General features: G+C 47.6%; 6 protein-coding genes across 6 annotated transcripts; all 6 read right to left on the bottom strand.

Moving 5' to 3' along the window:
- Nucleotides 1-2: 2 nt before the first annotated feature.
- On the bottom strand, nt 3-2532 carry BDV27DRAFT_150642 (transcription factor domain-containing protein; the record flags this gene model as incomplete). Its single annotated transcript, XM_032071251.1, has 8 exons — nt 3-391; nt 473-720; nt 784-1161; nt 1323-1483; nt 1515-1940; nt 1986-2152; nt 2282-2341; nt 2400-2532. The coding sequence occupies 8 exons, from the start codon at nt 2530-2532 to the stop codon at nt 3-5; spliced, it is 1962 nt and encodes a 653-aa protein (XP_031921296.1).
- A 570-nt stretch (nt 2533-3102) lies between these two features.
- On the bottom strand, nt 3103-5438 carry BDV27DRAFT_169650 (F-box protein; the record flags this gene model as incomplete). Its single annotated transcript, XM_032075092.1, has 4 exons — nt 3103-3178; nt 3217-3911; nt 3966-4601; nt 5376-5438. The coding sequence occupies 4 exons, from the start codon at nt 5436-5438 to the stop codon at nt 3103-3105; spliced, it is 1470 nt and encodes a 489-aa protein (XP_031921295.1).
- Nucleotides 5439-7938: 2500 nt separating this feature from the next.
- BDV27DRAFT_150640 (uncharacterized protein) lies at nt 7939-8460 on the bottom strand (the record flags this gene model as incomplete). The annotated part of the gene is made up of 1 exon (XM_032071250.1): nt 7939-8460. One exon carries the CDS (start codon nt 8458-8460, stop codon nt 7939-7941), a length of 522 nt encoding a protein of 173 aa, XP_031921294.1.
- Nucleotides 8461-10270: 1810 nt separating this feature from the next.
- BDV27DRAFT_150639 (flavin-containing monooxygenase) lies at nt 10271-13680 on the bottom strand (the record flags this gene model as incomplete). Its single annotated transcript, XM_032071249.1, has 8 exons — nt 10271-10302; nt 11218-11912; nt 11992-12289; nt 12485-12805; nt 12842-12953; nt 13034-13069; nt 13333-13349; nt 13416-13680. The coding sequence occupies 8 exons, from the start codon at nt 13678-13680 to the stop codon at nt 10271-10273; spliced, it is 1776 nt and encodes a 591-aa protein (XP_031921293.1).
- A 1558-nt stretch (nt 13681-15238) lies between these two features.
- BDV27DRAFT_138067 (Zn(II)2Cys6 transcription factor domain-containing protein) lies at nt 15239-16609 on the bottom strand. The gene is made up of 2 exons (XM_032069148.1): nt 16035-16609; nt 15239-15964 (listed from the first exon to the last, which is right to left on the bottom strand). The coding sequence occupies exons 1-2, from the start codon at nt 16241-16243 to the stop codon at nt 15511-15513; spliced, it is 663 nt and encodes a 220-aa protein (XP_031921292.1). The 5' UTR covers nt 16244-16609; the 3' UTR covers nt 15239-15510.
- An 843-nt stretch (nt 16610-17452) lies between these two features.
- BDV27DRAFT_163787 (cation-transporting P-type ATPase PCA1) lies at nt 17453-21040 on the bottom strand (the record flags this gene model as incomplete). Its single annotated transcript, XM_032073590.1, has 2 exons — nt 17453-20694; nt 20758-21040. 2 exons carry the CDS (start codon nt 21038-21040, stop codon nt 17453-17455), a joined length of 3525 nt encoding a protein of 1174 aa, XP_031921291.1.
- Between the last annotated feature and the right edge of the window lie 213 nt (nt 21041-21253).

The raw sequence follows: 21253 nt of genomic DNA, 5'->3' as shown, positions 1-21253 counted from the left end.
ATCTATGTCCCATGGGGTGGCGAAATATGAACATAAGGACCAGGCATGGAATCAAACGAAATAAAATCATCAAAATTGAAAGGAAAAAGGACTGGATCAGACATTCCCAGTTCTTCGCTGAGCAGATCGGAAATTCCCCAGAATGAATTCCAGTCCTGGGGTTCTTCATTTCGACTCGCAGCCACAGTCTTGTTACCATCAAGAAAAAGCTTCTCGGAAAACAGTTCAAGAGCTGCTAGGCATTTTCTTGCTGATTCTGCCAAAGTACTATAGGTTTCCAAGACGTGAAGAGAAGTCTTCCATGTATCGGACGCGGTTGAGCTTTCCGAGGCACTTTCTCTTGTCTCCAGGAAGCGTTCCACAAGGATCATGGTTGCAGCAGTATATACATCTAGTTAGGGGATAACTAACATCAGCAGCTAATCTGAAAGCGAACGAGTCCGTGATAGGATGATCAGAACAGGTGGCTTACATAGTACAAAGTACCACCAGTTTGGAAGCGGCCCCGTCACACTGTCACGGTCCAGGTTACGATGGAAAGTGTGGATTAATTCATGTGCAAGTCGGAAACACATGCGTGAGCACTCAGAGAGCATTACTTCAGACAGGCTTGAATCGTTCGAATCATTGGGATTTCCCGTAGAACCTTGGCCACGGCGCATGCAGTAGCGTACAACAGTCAGGCGGAATAATAATGTACGAACATGCAGAAATATGTTCCTCAGTCAGAACAATAATTCCAGGAAAGGGAAGGTCTCTAACGGAAGGAAAAACATAACTAACCGAATCCTCGAGACTATTGCCTGTTTATCAAATATAGAATTACTTAGTGCGACTGATTGAGCGCGTAAGTGATCTGGGAGTGATTTATTCCACGTCTGTATCCTCGCATCAATTGCAAGGATGTGAGTTAGCTTGCCCTCGCATCTATCATCCTTAGTAGAGTTTAAGTATAGGTTAACAAGGATGTCGTCAAGAATTTGGTAGAATTCCATAGCCTTCACGGCAAATGCCATTACGCAAGGTCTTCCATCCGGTCGCAACACAGAGCCTTCAGTTTGCGTGCCGAAGAACTGATTGTTGATCATCGAGGGCAATGGAACTGAGTTAAATAGCCATTTAGGGATCATTACAGGACGTCCAAATGTAGCAGATAGGACACTTTGTTGTAGTCGGTGTATGATAGTAGTGAGAGTGATAGCTTTTACGAAGCACAGAAAGATATAATGGTCGGCAAAAAGGAAGGATTATGGGCAAGACTGAATCACTTTGTCAAATGAGGCAAAGGTTGATCTGGTAGCAAAGGTGCTCGTAGCACTTGCCGATCTAACCAAACACATCCATGCCATGTCCGCCTTTTATACTCTTCATGACTTGATGATTCGGGAAAAGAGGTGGACTGAGAAAGATGTATGCCTAAGTATTGTGCCATCCGGATCACTTGTCCAACTGTCATCCAGCACTGAAAAACGTTGCTCGTGCTCTGCAAGTAGATGCCGAATAGTAACAGACACTGTCTTCTCATAGGAGGGGACGTCCCCTAATCTCTCATATAAACGTTGCGCACGCCCGAAGAAATCATCACCAGTAGTTTTACGCTCTTTTACCGGCATCAATTCGCAGTAATGGCATTCCAGTGCGAAGCAGACATTGATTATGCATATGTGAATCAGCGGATAATTGCCCGAGGTTTTAGACATCCATAGCAATTCGTAGGTTTCCTCAATTTTCTGCCTATGGATGACAGGATACAATACCCATTCATTGTCCCAGTATGCCTGGATAAGCCCGTCGGCTAGTCCACGTGGAGGGAGCAAAAAGAGGCCTGGTTCTTCATGACTGGAAAAAGACGGATATTCTTCCAAAGAATGTTCCCCCGTCGCCAGCGACCTCCTGTGCGTAGCTGAATGTGGTGTCTCCAATCGTGTATCGAGCGTGGCCTATATCTGCCTCATAAAAGAGCCGGCGCTACTGCTACCAAAAACTTCGCGAATCTGGGTGGGGTCGCCAGTCACGCCATTCATAGAGTCTACCCTTTCTGAGTCATTAAGTGCACTGCTGGCACCCACTGAATTCTGTAGTAGTGGTCCATTCGCTGTTGGTATGTCTCTAGGCGGAATCTCCTCGCTACATAGAGTGTAAGAGCGTTGTCCTAGGAATTACGACAAGTGTCTGTAGAGATATCACTGGGAGGGGTACCATACGATCTACCCAAAACATCCTGAGTCCATGGCTTTTTTTCGCAATAGTGTCTCGTCATTTACGAGGGGCTCCAATTCACTAGATCTATTGGAGTATACGCATTCCGCCGATGTAGAACTCTTTCCGCATGCATTACGTACTGTTCAACGTTAATCTGGCAAGATTATGTGTCCTATTGAGAATCATTCACCGCTCACCTGGCTGAGCACCACCGCACTTTATCTTTCGCCGTCGGCATGCTGCACAGGCGACGGCAACCTTGAGTCGCTTCCTCCGTAAACCCTGCGACGAAGTAGAGCCGCCGTTGTTTACCGAGCCCTGGTACTCCATCCCTAGGGGTCACAGTTTACCCTGAGTGACACAATATAGTACCATCGGAGTGCTTACTGGTTATTAGATGTAGGGCTGACGACGCTGTGAGAATATTTGCAGATTGAACGTTGCTGGTAGGAAATTAGGGAAGTCCTGGCAGTGTGGCTTGTCTGTGGCGTTCTCGGTGTATGGAGGCCGACACACGCTAACCTTAAACGGCATTCGTTTTCAAAGCCCGAATCAGCTCGCGATCTTGATTTGTGTCTATCACCTCTGGCTTTTTACAGAATCAATAATCATTAAAGGGTGTGTAATGTGCTCACCACTCAATGTTGATGGGCATGTAGAATGTATATTAGGTTTTGTCCCATAATCCAGAAAGTTAACACCGGAGATATGCGCTACTTCTCACAATATATATCGTAGTACCTCACATTTTCCATGCCAGATACAATGCCACGTCTGGATTAATACTGATTCATTTCTAATTTTTTTCAAGGGCTTAGCGTGTATATACACCTGTCCTCACCGATGGTGATGTTTGTACCACCACATGATATGATCTATCGCATACTACTACTATCAGGATTACTCAATATATGCATCCTCAACGATGCAATCAACCCCTCCTGATAATTCCAAATCCTTCGCCGGTTCCACAGGCCTCTCAATTCGTTCCAGTGCCGTTTAATATCCCTATACAGGAGAAACCAATTGGTTCGTGCGAGTGTAGGCATCGGCATTGTCCATTTAGCCAAATGCTCATCAACATTTATTGTATGTGTTATGATCTGCTCCTCGTGAAGCTCATATCTCGTCTCCCCTTTATTCTGTTGTATATCACCCTCGGTGACCGTCGCCCAGAAGTAAGGTTCCTCGTCGGACCACACCTCCCATAACCAAGGCATATCCTCTTGAATAAGGCGATGCCAGAGTGAGACGGGGAGCTGGTAGAATTCGCGCGAGACAAGACGTAGCGACGCAATGTCTTTCGTGGAGAGGTTGTCTATAATCATATCCAGGATTTCTCGGGGGAATCGAGCAAAGGGGTCGGTTGTAATCTTGGTCAATGATATAAGGCGTTCAAATGCGCCATTCTGGGGGCTGAAGGACGGACCAGTATCCATCGCTCTGCCCAGTATCTCCCGAAGTTTGGGCACGTAAAATGGGTTTGCAGCGAGCCATTCATCACCCTTCAGGTGGACCCAGGATTCACCAGCGGCTTTCTTGACGGCTAGATCGGGCTCATCGCGGTACTGGCGCGGGTAGCTTTCGATATTATCAAAGTAGTCCACAAGATGGTTGATTTCGACACGGCCAAGTCGTAGTTTGCTGAGTTTCATGTACATCCCGAAACACCATGGATGAAACGGCACCGCCATGTAGGGTTCAAACCACTGCCGCAGATTGTCAGTATTGCAGGGCACAACAGTTAGCGAGAAGGGCCATACGTCATTGTACGGGTCTGCCGGTTCAATCCAATCATAGCTATGCCTTGCGGGAGACACTCCCGTACCCCCAATTTCAACAAATGGCATACAGTCCGCAAGCCCCGTGAGAAAGTAATCGCTGTCAGTTTCACATTCCAGGTCGTCCGGCGCGGCCTCTTCGTCCCCGTTATCGTTGACCAGACCCTGCCCAGTCCTGCAGCCTCGCATCTCCTCCAGAGAGATGTTGGCCCCGGAATATCCCTGTGTACAACGACATCCCGGGCCAGCAACATGTTCAAGATAAACCCTTCTTATGCCAATGCGGCCTGCCTTTTCCTCCAACGGTTTGCCCATCGGCAGTGTTTGCCCGAACTTGGGGAGTTGGCCGTCATCCATATCAAAAAACTGGTATTTGTATGCTGGCGCGTTCTGCTCATCAGTTCCATGTCGAACATCCTGACAGTTGCGAATAGCCCAAACACAGCCCGTCTCTGCAGTGCAACAGTCGCCATAGTCATTGCCTTCCTCATCGTCATCATCGTCGAGTGCACAAATAAAATGTCGGGGGTCTTCTATGGACCACGCCGCTGAAAAGGGCTCATCGACAGTCCGGATACGCGCGATGTTGAAGCTGGTACCACATAGCGTGCATCGGAACTGGGCAATGATATCAGTGAGAACGTGCTGTGCGCGATGAATACACAGTAACGGACCTCGGATTCTCCTAGTCTGCTATTAGTCCGGCTCAATAGGAATGTTTAGATCTGGCTTATACCCATGACTTATTCTAACACTCCAGGTACGGACTTTGGTGATTCAACAGTTAGATATCTTACTTGCTGAAGTAGGATCACGGTGCGTTCTCAGCTCGGGGAAATAATGTTTTGACTAGAAGCTGTGCAGATGAATTATACCGGTTTCAAGTACGATAAGACTGCAGATCAATGGCGGTCTGCCTAGTCATTAGTCATTCAGCTGGCATCGCCACAATTTAATTCGATACGATCAGGGACGGATCCACCCTTTCGCTACTCGCTTGGTTCCACCTGAAGCGATTGAGTCACGCAATATACCGTATTCTTCCTAGCTGCGTATGGACTAGGGGCAGGTACACAAAGGAATTTGATGCCTGAGGAGTAGTACCACAAACCTAGGGCCTTGCTGGAGCATACATACTCCCACAAGTCAATCACTTGATGGTTCATAAACATCTCATTATCAGACCAGGAATTTCAGGGAGAATGGTATAAATAGTACAGATGCTACTGCACCCTACCACCGCTTTATTCATCTCTTTCTTCGAGAGGAAGTCTGGGATTTCCTGCGACGCTGGTGACTGTCTCCTATCGATATTAATGATGAGACCCTGCCACCCCCTTGCCTCGAATTTCTGAAGTACCACATGTTTTATCGTATCTTTGGTGAGCGTACCTGGCAGTTTGAGGTTGGAGGTCTGCTTAGATGCGTCTCGAAGTGCGGCAGAGAAATATTCATTTCGAGGTGTATTACGCTTAATGATGAGATCGAAGACCTCCGATTGATCGGTTTGCTTTTACCTAATATTTGTTAGATACCTAAGCCTGATGCTGAAATAGGGTGTAAAGACTTGCCATCTCTTAAAGTAAAAGATAGTGGCTCTCATAGCCTTCCTAGAAGCATTTCATCTTCCCCTTAAGGCTCTCGTTATTCGAGCAAGTGAATGTTACACGTGTTACACGCTGAAGAGTGATGTCCTCAATCATAGACATACTCTAGACATGCTTTGCATCAAGATTGGCATGGGTTTTCTTTCCCCTCCCATACCGACCGTCGTTTGGTGTTTTGAACCTAGCCATGACCTCACCAAGGAGGTCTAATGGGCGTTAATTCAAGATGATAGGAGTAACCGCTGAATCACCCGTAATCACTTCGTCTTTGATATTTGTTTCGTCGGGGAGGTTATTTAGCTCTTTGTCGCCCCTTTTTCAGGTTCCTTGCACAGTCTATCGTTACCGAGATCACCATGATCTATGCAATCTGGAGGCTGCAGAAAGTTGAGTGATATTAGAGTAGCGAAAGAGTAGGTCTCTTCACGTAATGAAGACTACTTGTTCATTTACGGTCTATTGATTGAAATCCTCTCCGCAGGTGTTCTCTCTAAATATTGTCGTGGCTGCGGGATTCCTGATGGCGAGCGTTAGGCTGGGAACTCTTCATATCCTCCAAAGAGTCCCTTGCACAATTCTGTCTTCAACCTTCCAAGTTAAGTCACGACCGATGGTACATCCTTGATTGGGCAATCTATAGCTGTTTGATGCTTAGAAACCATGTGGACCACAACTTAATAATACTAGCCGCTATAAATGACCAATAACGAGACGACTGTACACTGCCACTCGATGCAAGTTCGGTATACATAGCCGAGTTGCCACAACCTATTAGACAGACATGGCATATAAAGGTGGTATATAATTTCAATACACGGATATAAGCACTTCCTCTCTACCTAGTCTCCGTCTGGTCATTAATCTCGGAAGATATAGAAGTCATGACATCACTCTCCACTGTTTTTGAGTTTTGTTAGCCTATCCATGCAAAATGATCGTCCCCTCAATCAACGGCCAGTTGCCTTAGGAATCTCATCGCCCAGATCTTTCCTTTCCAATACATACGCAATAAAATCAAGAGCCCTCCGTATGATTGTGAGACCCATCGATTAGATTCCTCTAGATTATATCCCGAGCGTTATGCTAGCAAGGAAATGGTAGTGGTCAGTGGCCTTACAGCACAAATCAATCGAGAGGTGTGGATCTCACAGCATGACGGCCGGATGTAACTCCCATCAAACGCGGTTACAGTGAGACAATTCATGGGTACAACAGTTACACCGTTGTATTTCCACGTCCTAATGTATTGTCTATCAATTGTATCGCAGCGGCTAATCGAGAGTGTGACTCATACTGCTTCTGTAGAGAGACCAGACATCGTTTGCCATATGACTATTTTGTTGTAGCGTAATACTTTAGAAAAAGAACATCTAGTAAAACGAAGGGAAAAGAATATCTGAGTTACGATGTCAAAGTGTATCACTTACATTGTTATGTATCGCACTTAGAATCACCTAGCGAGTATGTCCGATATTATCGAGACAATAGTAGGCCATGATAACGCTGTAGAACACTTTCTGTCCTCTCCACCACATGATAGGTAGGAAGAAAACATAGTAAACTCTATGACAAGACTAAGAAGACTCTATATTTTCGAAGCTGTTTAACTTTGGCGAGAGCAGAAGACGTACTGACGACCACTATTTCCGCGGCCCTGCAGGTTGTGTAATGTGACATAAATTCTTTATTGGTGTGTTCGAACGGGGAGCTGTTATGCAACCTAACCCTGGGTAAGTTACTTATACTTAACGCCCCAAGCTATGAGGTGTCAGTATTAGTCTTGTGACAGGCGCTGATCACGACCGTGTGACTGTTTTGCAGTAATTCTCATAGACAGATGTGCCCCATTACAGGGGTTCCTTACCCCAAACATGACACGCGTTTGTGTGTGATAGAGCGGGAGCCAGTCAAATTGGTGTGCAGGGTAATTCCAACACATATGATTCGTGGAGTTAAAATCTCTACTAGCCACCTCGTATCCATGCTAGGACCTGAAAAGACAGGTCGGGAGGGAACTCCCGTGAAGGAAACCTTTTGCTTTGCATTTCTTTGGTCGCTTTATTATCAGCATCAGCCTCGTCTAGATTCCTGCCAATCCTCTTTTCGTTTGTCTTTGTGAAACGTAAAAGGAGAAGAAAGAGGAGAGATCGTCAATCTGAGGGGAGATGTGGTCACTCCCCACTTGGTCATGCTATGGTACTCCTTAGGTGTTTAACAATACACCGAGTAAGAAAGATTGGTTTTATCATTGATGATTGGATAGCACCCGTATACTATGCTAGTTGATACAGTAAAGAGAGAAGGCAAAACCGAAGGAAATACAACAAAGGCAGGAAACCAATGACGTATTATTGCGGACGAGTGTTCATGACGATAGAATCAATAGCCCATACGACATGTCTCAGAACCCTCTCCTTGGGCTCTTTGGAAGAGCCTCTAGCACGAGGTATGACGATTCCAAGAGTGTCCTGTAAGCGAGCACTATACACGAGCTCCTGGGATGGTCCCATATCCGGGATGTCGTCATCTTGGATATACACAACGATATCTGGACCCACACAGCCACGCCAGAGAGATTCCATCCATTGCTGGTGGCTCATTTGTGAATATGGATCGTCGATCGATATCTCACAAGCAAATGCATCCACAGTCGTAAGTTGATATCGGGAAATAAGAGCCACAGGAAGTGGGTAGCCTACGTCGCGAGAGGCCGGCACCGACCCGTTTCCGAGCTTGTCATCACGCTTCGTCTTGGCCCGTAATCCTCGATATGGATGCTGGATGTAGTCGACAACTTGCGCTGAAACTGGATGCCATGCTGAGATGTTATTCAGATATTCAACTATAGGTCCGTTCTTTCGTCGTGACATATGTCGGGGACTAGCTTCTGGTCCCTTGAACACACGGGTGCGGAATCCTTCAATTGGTAAGGTACTGTGTAGGTAGTCGATTATCGCCTTTATAGTTAAGGGATCCTGCCCATCTACTGATATAACTGGACCTCGAGAGCCGCTCTTTTGAAACGCGGGATTGATCGGCGGTGAACCATATGCTAACGTGCCAATCTTATTGAAAATTGAAAGTAGTTTTGCCGTGATCTCCGGTGTAGATGTAGGGCCAGTTGCCGTTAGAGGTTGGGATTGAGGATTCCTATGTTGTGAGTACACTCTAGGTCTTTGTGGCGTCGATGATGGTTGTGCACTGCCAAACATAGTTTCAGGACCGTGTTCCCCGGAAGAAGCATGTGCCAGAGATGAGAACCTCTGGGAACTCCATCCCTCAGTGGTTGAACATGGCCGAGCCTCGATGGGATGTGTATCGAACCTGTTAAGCTCTCTTGTCACGCCGTCACGCTGAGGCTGGTGCAAAAGCGGCGCTTCCCAATAATGCGCCACCGCTGTAGGACCGGCGTCAGGGAAGTCCGTCATCCCACACAGATCATTGGACTGGGAAAAGCTATCATTGGTACCCCAAGACAAGGTTTTCAAAGAAGGCAATAATGTCTGTGGATATGTATCATCTTCACCCACGGACCTAACCCTCCGATTTGGCGCTGGGCTGTTATGTCCATTAGCTGAGCTTCCGCTACGGGTTTCACTGTCTTCATCTTGCACCCGCGACTGAGACCCATCCCCGGAATAACATTGTTGTTTCTTGTTGTTCTGAGACTAGAAATAATCAGCATTGAGTTACTGTTAACTCCATGTCCCACATAGCAGATGGCCAGGCTTACTTCACCGAATGTCGGCCACTGGTCCATTTCCGCCGAGGAAAGCCGCCTCCATTGCTCCTCTACTATCCTAGTAATAGCGGGCGGTAGAAGTCCTGGATTTGCCGCCGCCGCTGCAGGAAGGTAATGTTGACAATATTGCAAAAAACCTATGGTTTGTTATCATCTCTGTATGTCTCACGGCGGAAGGATGCTTGAGATGCACTGACCCAGATGCCCTCAAGACGGTTGAAAGTCAACCAGCAGGCCAAAATCGGGCTGTAGAACATATAGTGAGACGTACCTTCTGATCTGAAGTTAGCCTGCATTTCCTGGGTCGATGCTTTGTGAATGCCACCGTCCTCTGAATGATATTCAGCAGGTCCAGTAGTCGTCTGAGCATGATCGATCTGCAAGGACTCATTGGCATAACCGTCAGGTCTGGGGAGGATTCGATGATAAGACATGTTATTAGAAGTAGCTTGGGTTGTAGTTTGTTCTTCTTGTCTTCCAACGGCGTAGAGGTAAAAGATAAAGGCGAGGGCAATGGTGCTATAATGCTTGAGACACCACTTTTATGTTAAGTAGCGCCATTATCATTTAGTCCTACCCATCGAGGGGTTGTGCGTTTAAAGTGTCTGCAAGAGTCGTTATCCTGCTTATTTCGCCACTTTCACCATAGTTTTCTCGGGTTCAAAACTGTGAAGATCGCTGCCTGAAAGATTTAGTGTTGTAACACCAACCAGACAAACGAAAGAGACAGATCTTAGTGGTAGCTTCACTTTCTGTACTTTTCAGAAGTCGCTCTTAGCGTATGAAATGCGAGAGAATAGGCCAGGTTGGGTTGTACACATAGCTGGCCCAAGACACAGAGGTAGAACGCGCGTCAACCAGATACGACTATTGGGACGCTGCATCGCTTGTCTCGGATTTGGACAAGTAAACTCCCAGAGTGTCTTATGCCTGGCCGTTTAGGCCTCATTGCGATGCCAGGCAGTTGGATCTAAGAAGGTTCAATATTTGTGATCAATTTCATAATGCTTTCTCCCCGTTAAATGTGAGGGAGCAAATGTCGCAAACAAATAATAAAAGTCTTGTTTAAAATTGAATCCAAGCCGGCATGGCCTCTGCATTTTAAAGGCCTCGGAGGGGTAATCCTATGAATTGAGCCACATTTGGCGATAAGCACCAGTTTTTGGGGACTTGTCTCTTACTGGTAGTCTCTTATTGACATAATGGGCCTAATTTATGCCTGGCCTATAGCTCAATCAACACCATTGGAGCGGATTCTTGTTATGGAGACAGTCATCAGCTGTTGTCTGCATTGGCATGCACATGTGACAACTTTGATACGACGGAAAGCCGCACAGTTCTCCAACTTCTGATGTCGCAGAATGGGCATTAAATGACTGCTTGCTAGCCTGCCCTGGTTTAGTTGGGATGTGGTACAGTTGTTGTCGAGCCGGGCTTTGACCCCACACCCCTCTAACCAACCCGGCCGGTGTTAGGGAGGATTTTTAAGAGGTCCGATTAAAAATCTGGATTGGTCAAGATCAGCGGATTATTCCTACCTGGAACCCGCATCGGCTTGGGTTCGTGATTTATTCGTGATTGGATCAACATGTTGATGTGTATATAAGGTGGATCATTACAAGATATGGCTATGGCAGGATGATGAAGCTTTCTAGAATGCGAAGAACACTAGACACATTTATTGTAGTCCTCATTGGTCTAGCACCTAACCCAATGAACAAGAATCAATAAATAAAGACAATCCTACACGAAGCAATTTACTTGCCCAACTCTGGGTGAGCCTCCAACGGCCGGCACACCTCGTCTGCACATCTCTCTCCTTCCTTTCCCGGAGCGCCAGATTCCGAGCTCACTTTTGATTCGTTCAATTTACGCGGCCCAATACCGACAGCCTCCATCCATTCTGGATCTAGATTCTCAAGGGCCAAGTAAGGACTAACGTCGTTCTTCTCGACTAATGCCCGCGGCGTCCCCATACCCATAAAGGCCCACATGTTCTTCTTCGCGGGACCAAGGTATTCAATCTCATAGTCTTCATAGCGTGGCTGCCTGATGATTTCGATATAGTGTAAACTGCTTCCAGGCCATACTGCATTGACGCGGCCGGTTTCGTTGTTCTTGTACCAGCTCCTGCAATTCTCTGACCAGACTGTGTGCTTGACCCACTCTTGACAATGCTCATTAAAGGCATCTGTGACATGTTGTTTAGGCGTCAGACTTGCAACGAACTCGCTTTGTAACTTCTTAATTATCTGGACCGCGTATAGGCTGACATGGTACAAGGGTCCCATAACACTACCGTTCTCAACGGGCCAGTTCGGTCCGATAAATGTCAAAAAGTTGGGCATTTCCGGCACGGCCAACCCAAGGTAGGCTTCAGGACACAGCTTCCACTTATTAGCAAGATCGACGCCGTTTTTTCCCACAATGGGGAAGCGAGGCCGGTATGAGACATCAAACCCGGTCGCACAGACGATAGTGTCGACTTCGACCTCGGTTCCATCGCCACCGATGACGCTGTTCTCCGTGATCCGTGTGACAGGCGTGAAATGGACATCGACATTAGTGTTTTGAATCGCCCTAATTGATTGATTAATGATGTTAATGGCTTTGTGTGTCTGAAATTATTTCTCATTGTAAGTGGGTTGGCGGGACTCACAGCATATAGGGATCTCCCGGTGTCACCCTTCGGCATCCAACGCCAAACTTTGGCGTGAATCCCTCGAGTAGCCGCTCATCCTTGATGAATTCCGCCATCCTCTTCCGGAAAATCTTCTTGCCTTCCTCCTGGGCCGTCGAGTTGCTATAGAACGCTGGCCATATACCATTGACCTTGTCCTCGATTGACTTTGCGTGCTCAACCAGCTTAGCTGGATCCTGATGAAAGTCGGATTTCTGGTCCGCCGTATACACATGATTCTGACCGTGATTGTCCGCAATGTCGACAAACCAAATACCTAAAATAGGATTGAGTTAGAACCTAGACATCGCAGTAGTGGAAGGTGGCAAGTAGCATATTTAGTCGTCAATAGGTACCCAGTCTTCACAACTCAGCTTCCTCAGGCGGAAGTCTAAGCTGTGGCATGAGTTTGCCCAAGGCGTCATGCTAATAGGGGTATAATGTACGGCGAGAAGGAAGAGACCTCACTCACCGGTTCTCACGAATACATCCATGTGTTTGACATGTGGCTGCATGGAAGGAATCGTCTGAATGCTACTAGCTCCTGACCCGATTACCGCCACACGTTCTTGTTTCCACTGCTGAGACTGATAGTCCTTCGGCCATCTTGCTGTGTGAATAACCTGTACGAATACTCCGTCAACCCTTGGACTTGAACAGCACTCCAAGGCCTTTGTACCTTCGATATCCGGCCACTTGAAGTTGTTCAAGATGCCTGTGCCATGTAAAAGAAGATGGCACCAATCCTCGAAGATTTGGGTTGTGCCATCTGGGTTTGTGCGCTTCAGTCTGACTTGCCATTTGGCTTGTTACTCTTGCCAGTAGCAACCCACTACCTCCGTGTTGAATGTCATATACTTTCGAAGGTCCCACACAGAGCAGACTTTGTCAAGGTACGCCCAGATGTCGGGTGCATGAGAGAAACATTGAGCCCAGTCGGGCTACACCACGGAGAGCCTTAGCAAATTTCGATCAAAAGAGTATCTTTTTTGTTGAGTAGATACCAAGCGCATGGACTTACATTCAAAGCAAATGGATAAGTATATGCATGGCTCGGCTAGATATTAGGCCCATTAGCAACAGCTTAAGTTAGTCAAAAGTGGGAATATCAGGCAAAGGCGAGTGCCATTAGGCCACATTCCCGGTGTCTCAATTGAGTGTCACTCTTACTCCCAACAGCCCAGCATTGCTAGAGTTCAAGTAGCACGGGCCGCAAATAATGGCCCGAGGGAGGAGTGACGTGAAAATGGAAAGGTCTTGACTTGAGTGCATCGAGACTGGGCTCAGAGGAAATTGGCTGCCGGCCAATCGTTAACTCACTATATCACAAGCACACCCTTTGCCATATGGTCAGTGTCACTCACTCTTCTTGTCTCCAGGGAAGGAGGAAACCTCGCACCCACCGGGATATCGATTTTCAAGCCAAGTACCGCCAATATCATGGTTCTTGTCGTAGATGACATGTTCCACATTCTGGCAGTGTTTTTGGATATTGTATGCATTCAGAATGCCCGTAACACCGGCTCCGATGGACAGCACCCTTATCTTTCGTGCCAAGGGGCTGTTCGGCTGGATATCGGGGATCTCATATGCGTCGCCACCAGGCTCTTTCAGGCCTTTGTATCCGTCGGTCCTGAAGTTTGCGAGAGCATCAAGGTCAGGAGCCATGATGGATGAAGTAAGGCTAGTGGTAGTCGTAAAACTGGGGTACTAAAGTAGGTGGTGGTGTGAAAGGCAACGTCCACCTAAACTAAATACCCTGAGGCGTCTACACCTCGTGTAACTACTACTTAAAGAGTAAAAGGTAAATCTTGATATCCAGGTCAGATAGTCACTGCCCTTAAGTACCTAGGAGATTATTCTGTACTACAGTCAACGATAGTATGCGTATGACAATATATCAAGATCTACTATCTAGGCCCGCCTCGGAAACGTCTCCGCAGTTGCTTTAAATTCTACTTCCCCACTTCTAGACGAGCAGACCAGCCACCATTCAATCGAAAGTGGGGTTTCGGGTGAAATGATGTTTGTCCCAACAGCATCGGTCGCCTGAATGAGGGGTTTCGGATACAGCAACTGCTTTCCACTGTCGCTAGCCTCGGTGCGAACCGGTTGCGCTCTGAAGCTCAATAGCCAACGAGATTGTCGCTCCTATTATGTACAATGCAAGCGCCATCTATCGATTGATTGTGAAGTTTGAGTTGGAAGTTGGCGCGTAGCTCTGTATTTTTAGTGGCGGGGGTAATGTTGGTATAAGGGTATGCATTGTCCAGCTAGCAGAAGCCTTTTGCATAAGGCCTATTGTGGTTCATATGGGCACCCAGAAGGGCAAGCCACCAAATGGGATGGGAGCAGCCGAGTTGTCAATTTCATAGACGCACAGAATCCATACAAAGCCGTTATTCATATCGCGTGAGGCACGGGAATGGCATTAGCCCCTCTGAGTGTATCTCATTGGTAGTCGACCGTGAGATGTAAGACCAGGACGCCTTAGCCAAGACGGTCATCATCGATGGCTTACGCGGGGGGGAACCTGCTTCACATCGCGCTTTGCCAGAGATGGGACCGATGATCCTAGGAACGTGTCCGTGAGAGTATATCTGAAAAAGACTTAGCATCAGACCGATATTGATGGGCGACTGTCTCTAGATTTTGCTTGATGAGGTAGGTGGCGTTTTATATTGCGACCACGTATTTTACTCACGGGGCTCTACTAGCTACGTCTTCGGGAATTGAACTACTGTTTACTGCTTTGACTAGACTGATATTTCAGCTCCCTAGTATATATCTCTAAAGATAGAGTTGGATTGTTACTATGGGCGTCCTTTACTAGGGTAGATATGCCGAGGAACGGTGGAAGGAGGATACAAATCCTTGGCAGTACAAAGAATCATCATTTCTAAGGCAGTAAATGCTTTCAATCATAATGTGGCTGTATATGGACTTGGAGCTCGATAGGATAACGTAACATAGAGGAGCTTTTCCGCCGGCTCACATCCTTTATGAGCCGAGAGCCGAAATCATATGTGACTGGGCAAACTATATAATGAGGTTGAAAACATTCCAGGCCAGCCTTGTTGGAGTGAACTAGCAAACGAAGATGCTTTGACAATTCTGTGACCTTGATATAACACTCTATCCGGAGTCTGCAGCAGCTCCCGTTTGTAGGTGGTACCTATGCGGGCTCGAAGCGACGAAAATAATAATTCATAAATTAATAAAATTAATATCCAATAATATAGTAGCGATTTTAGATAGACGACTTGGATCGATGCTGACTGTCTGACCCTCTACAGTCAGAACCCATTTGGTACATCGAATTTGTCCGCCCCAGCAACCATTTTCATAATCAATATATCAATCATTGATGAATTTTCCCCTGCACATGACCCCTTCGATATTTCAATTTCCGACAGGCTAAATGGACATTCTATACCGCTAAATCCTCTTGGAAGTGGCCGACATGGGATAAAGAAAACCCGACACACAGGACGTCCATCAAAAACTCAGCAGGGCATCGATATCGTCTAGATCCAGGCCCTCCCCACTATTTGAGTAATACATTAGCCCAAAGCCTTCATTTATAGCCGAATCGCTACCAGGACATGGAGGTGATAATGTATGTATGGGTAGCTCGGGTTCGCTTTCGAGTGCAGAGGCCGGGTGCTTTGTGTCTCCTTGTGCGTTTATTGTGGAGTTGGATGATAGCTGAGCAGCGACCCTTTCAGGGGCTCTCATATTCAGATGGCTTTCGTCGCTTTCGGGTACATTTATATCCTCATGTTGATCGGATATGTTATCCTCAGGTGGAAGAAAATGCAGGACCTCTTGAAACATGGAATAGACAGCTGCCCAGCGAGGTACTTCGTGGTCGATACCACGCGGTAAGGGCAGATTGAACGTTTGATGGGAATCTTCGGGAGCTCTCTCTTCATATTCCTCTTCGATGGCCCTGCAAGTAACCATGATTATCACATCAGTTCCTCGATTCAAGCGTCATCGCTGATGATCGAACAGCATACCGCATTACATGCCCCCTGGGTAGGCATGAATGGTCTTCCTGGAGACAATTCAAGCACTGGTGATGTTGCGCAGTATAAACACATCGTCTCTTACGGATATGACAGGATTGACAGGCTATTGTCCCGGTCCGACGATCATGACTGGCGTTGGATTTCTGAATGCCCTGTGGGCCATTTCGCTTCCGGAGCTTCCGGGGAGTCGACTCCATGGCAATGTCTCGAGACGTATCGTCGTGGACGAGTCCTCACTTTGAGAAGGATCACCAGGACCAAACCCCTTGTGATATGTAGCAACGTGCAAGAGTCGGAGATTGATTTCCGACCTGGGAGTTTCGAAATTCGTGAAGGACAGCAACCTCCTCCAAATGGGGTGCCTAAGGCTAAAAGCGGGGGATCTCGGGGAAAGCTAACTTTATTTTGGTGCCAGACAAGGTCTTTCGTATATGATCCACCCTACTTCATTGTCCAATGAATACACAAATAGTAACTGACGATGGAGACGGCGGTGGACAGGATAATAGGGTATTATTTCAAGAGGGAAATCGACCATATGGGCAGCCCTTCGTTTGACCGACGCTGTCTTTTATACTTAGTGACCGCATAAGTTGGAATACTAGGGCTTGTATGAAAACTGAAAGCTCTCATGATCGCCTCTACAAGCGTTACGACATGTTCCGAGTACAAAATGCACGATTCCCCTTTTGCCCAATGCGTTACGAGGCCGGTTCCCGCGGACCCCGTCCAAAAGCCACAGCGGCTTCACCACGAATCTATCTATCTTTGTATATATGTTATGTACCTATGACTCATGAATTGCTAACCCCTACTTTATACCATGAGGACTCTCTGCACACACTTGTTCCTTGATGAGATATATCGTGCCTGGTGCTATCCATATCTACATAGCATGAAGTTTTTGTGTCATTAATACTCAGTGCTCGTCGCCATCAACAAATCAATGACTAAAGTCGAAATTAGAAACCATGGTTCTTGGCTTGACAGAGCTCACTTCCAGAATGTGGCTGTATCCTTGTAAGGCTTTTTTTTTTTTTTTTTTTCCTGTTAATCCTAACTTCTCCTAAACTCAGATGCAACATTTGGGAATAGTGATGTTTAGCTTTAAAGGATACCCCGATTGAGCCCTAAGTCTAATCTGCATTAGGTATGTCGTTGGACCACCATGTAATACACATAATAGTAAGATAAGCTTTGACCTAATCTATAACGATCGAAAGACCTTCATAGATGTATGATATGTAGGGACGCTTATCCACTGAGCGTTCACTTGGCGCCACTTGCAGTTTCTGTTCTGTTGCAGGACAATGCTTGTTAATCAACGTTCTTGTCTGATCCACCATTCAATACAATCCTTCACGATACAGAATCCTAGCCCCTACCGTATGTATCCTTGTACATACCTAAACCCTCGCCCATCTTAAGAGCACAGCCGCAAGAACGACAGGCAAGACACTAACCAACTCTCCCAAGCCGGCAAACTCCGGCGGAATCCTGGCATCCACAAAGGCCCCCGCACCAAGCAAGACGGCAAATAAATTGTACACAAAGCTCCAGCCGAAATTAAACTTGATCCGCCACACCGCTTTCTCGCTGATGTTGATCATTGTCAGGATACTGAGTAGACTGGGCCGCATGAGCACGACATCTGCGGCAGATTTGGCGACGTCGGTGCCGGTTTCTTGGTTCATGTGTACGCCGATTGTGGAGGTGGCGAGGGCAATGGCGTCGTTTGTGCCGTCACCGATGAAGATTGTTGTTGGGATCTTCTTGTGAGGGGGTTGGTCGACGGGCGTGAGCAGAGTTTGGATGTAGGCTTGTTTGTCGGTTGGGGTGCAGCGGGAGCGGATGTTTTCAGCCACAATGCCGAGTTGTCTTGCAACGGAGCGGACGGCACCGTCGTCGTCACCTGAGAGGAGGTGGACGGATATGTCGCGTTCCTGGAGCTTTGTGATGGTTTCAAGGGCGTCAGGGCGGAGTGAATCTTCTAAACCAAAGACGGCAGCGAGGGTGTCGTTGATTGTGAAGCAGAATGCTGTATAGCCTCGTTCAAGGATCGATTCAACTTGTGGATCAGACGATAGGTTGAGCCATCGTGAGTTTCCTGCGCGGAGGATGAGACCTGGTGCAGACCCCTCTACACCTTTGCCGGTTAGTAGCTTAATGTCGAAGACGGTAGACGCTGTTATGTCCTTGGCTTTCAAATGTGCAGTAACGGCGGCGGAGATGGGATGCTTGTTACTCCCAATGAGGCCGAGAAGTAGCGATATACAATTCCTCGTGTTGTCTATATGTTCAACAGCAACGGTGAGTTTGCCTTGTGTAAGAGTTCCGGTCTTGTCGAATACCACGTGGGAAGTTTTGCAGGCGAGTTCTATGCTGTCCGCAGCCTTGAAGATGACGCCTCGCTCGGCAGCGACGCCGCTAGCAATAACAATTACCATAGGTACTGCCAGGCCGATCGCGCAAGGACAAGAGACAATTAGGACTGTGATAGCGTATGTTATGGCCTCGGTGGTTGCTTGAGATCCAGATTGCTTTCGCACTGCAATGCTTACGGCGATCCAGATCACAAAAGTGATGATAGTCAGAGCGACTACCACGGGTACAAAGTAGCTCGCTACTCGGTCTGCCATATCCTGGATCTTTGCTTTTGACAGCTTTGCTTGATCTACCATGTTTGCGATCATAGAAATTGTATTATCAGCGGGGAGACGCGTCAACCTAATAATCAGCACCCCAGAACCATTAACAGAGCCTGCGACAACGACAGACCCAAGGGTCTTGTCTACCGGTATAGCCTCTCCAGTAATCATTGATTCATCGACCTCTGACGAGCCACCGATGACTGTACCATCGGTAGGAATCTGAGTCTCTGGAACGACTTTGAAGATGTCTCCATATTGAAGGAGTCTGACATCGATCTCCCTTTCATTGGCTCCGGAGTCGTCCGTGAGGATAGCAATAGGCGACTGAAGTGACCGAAGCGAAATCGATTCAACCGCTTTCTGGCGAGCGAGTGCAGCGACATACCGACCAACCATGATCAGAGTAACCAGCAACGTGCTGGTTTCGAAGAATTCACCAGTGGAGAGTCGCTGGCCCGCAATGACATATCCAAATGAGACCACCGAGAAAATGTAGGCGGCGCTCGTGCTCAGCACAATGAGTAGATCCATCTCAATTATCCTAGAAAAAATCAAGGCTTTCAATGCCTTTGGGTAGAACGGACCCGCGATGACTACTTGGACAATTGTCGCCAGTGCTAGTGAAGCAGAGCCATAGGCAATTTCTCTCTCTGGAAGTGGAGCCCAAGCCAAGACCAGGACGGGCACTGTTAGTATAATGGACAGAATAGTCATATATCCCATATGTCGAACGTGTTTGGCTCCAGCCTGCAGTGTCGGATCAGGCTGAGGAGCAGCCAGGCTGACAGGACTCCCCCAGCCACGTTCGACCAGATCTCGTGCTCCGGTTATCGTCTCATCGAAAGAGACACTAATGGTTCTATCGTCAACGAGAGTCATCTCGGTCACGCCACGGGGCCAGTATTGCTTCATGAACTCAGAGGCATTGGGGACGATAACGTCGACGCGAGATCCTCGATCTCTGACTCGCTCATACTTGAACTCGGTAGTCCTTTCCAAATACTTCAACACTTCATCGAGTGACTGAACCCCCACGTCGAGATCGAACTCTGCTCGGGAGAGCACTAAGCTAATTTTCAGGTTATTGACTGACTGCAGTGTACCCAAAGTTCGCTTAAGTTTAGTTTCGCACCCGGTACAGGTCATTCCAGATATACTCAAAGCGACATGCTCCTTGCCCTTCATTCCTTTTTCGAGGTCAGTTGTAGCGGTACCCGAGATGACCTCTATGAAGTCGCCGGACGTTTCTGCGGTGCTTGTGCATGGAGATGTTACGGGCTTACTGCAACAGCCTGTTGAGCAGGTATCAGGCCGAGGCCTAACGGTCTTTGCTCCAGGCAAAATTTCGGAGGGCCCTTCAGGTTTACCACAGCGCCCAGACGAGCAGGCGGGCTTCTTGGGCTTCTCTGCAGACAAGGCACCGGAGGCTGGTTTGGGTTTACTGCAGCAGCCAGCTGAGCAGCCACTACGGCCAGGATTTCCTTTTTCAGAAGACGAACATTGCTCAGCAGTAGGTCTCGGGCAGACATTTTGTTTACCGCAACAACCCTTCGAATTGTTCGTGATGTTGTTGAACTCCTCCTTCGTAACAGAGGCATGCTGACCAGTAGATCCAGTTGTCCCAGATCCATTGCAACAGCTACCAGAGTCGACGGGCCTCCCCTTGCTAGAGGAAGGACGCTGCTTAGCCACTGTGGGAGCCTTGCTAGGACCGCAACAGCCGCTTGAGCAGGTCTCTCGTCTACCTTTTAGACTTGCGCTGTGACGTGCCTTGGGACTCGTGATGTCCCCTGTGCAACAAGAGTCGGTAGAACGACGGCCTTTACCAAGAGCAGAACGTCTTGGCGGTGCACAACAGGATTCCTGTCCGAGTGCTATCAAAGCACGGCAAATACAGCCCAGAGCTTCAAGCGTGGCTATGTATTTGGTACGTGCTGAGCGACGGTGTTGCTCGCATGGCTTGCCGTCGGGAGCTTGGCAGCTGGTGGTCGGCAGCTCTACACTTGGGCGTTAATGCAACCGATTAGGACCAACGTCCGAGATAGCTAAATTGAACTTACTTGGAGATGCTCCACAAGAAGGTGATAGAATCCGCTCTTTGTGGCATTCGCGGAGGGCAATACGATCAAGGCAAGAGACATCACAGCAGGGAGACGGCTTATCTTTGCAGCAGCTGGGCTCTTTGTGGTCTTCTTCCTGTGGTTTCTCACTAGAACAACTGCTCTCAATGTGTCTCTGGTCAGAGGTCTGGGGAACGCAGCCATCTCTGGCCTTGATCTTGTTACGTTGCTCGTCGCAGCAAGCAGAAGAGCAGGTGTTACGAGGTTCCGATTCACAAACCATGGTTGTAGCTTTGTCGTCTGGTGGAGAAGAGCAAGGGAGATTGGAAGATGTGGACCTCAAATCATCTTGTACCCCACTTCTCTGATGGGACATCGGAAAATCCCCGGCCCGAGGTACCGTACTTGATCACCTGACGCACGTCCCCACCTGCCGCACGAATTTCTGTATGGCAACCAACATTAAAAATGAAGCTTTAAAGCAACATACTAAATA

This window comes from Aspergillus caelatus, assembly GCF_009193585.1.
Source record: "Aspergillus caelatus strain CBS 763.97 unplaced genomic scaffold BDV27scaffold_352, whole genome shotgun sequence".
Lineage (NCBI taxonomy): Eukaryota > Fungi > Ascomycota > Eurotiomycetes > Eurotiales > Aspergillaceae > Aspergillus > Aspergillus caelatus.
Note: the sequence above shows the minus strand (reverse complement) of the source record. Positions and strands in the feature narration are given on the sequence as shown.

Bases quoted from the DNA above. Each gene is read 5' to 3' on its own strand.
- BDV27DRAFT_138067 (XM_032069148.1), bottom strand. From the start codon at position 16,243: ATGGAGTCGACTCCCCGGAAGCTCCGGAAGCGAAATGGCCCACAGGGC. The intron at 15,965-16,034 runs GTATGCTGTTCG...GGTTACTTGCAG, and splicing joins CCCAGGGGGCATGTAATGCG to GGCCATCGAAGAGGAATATG.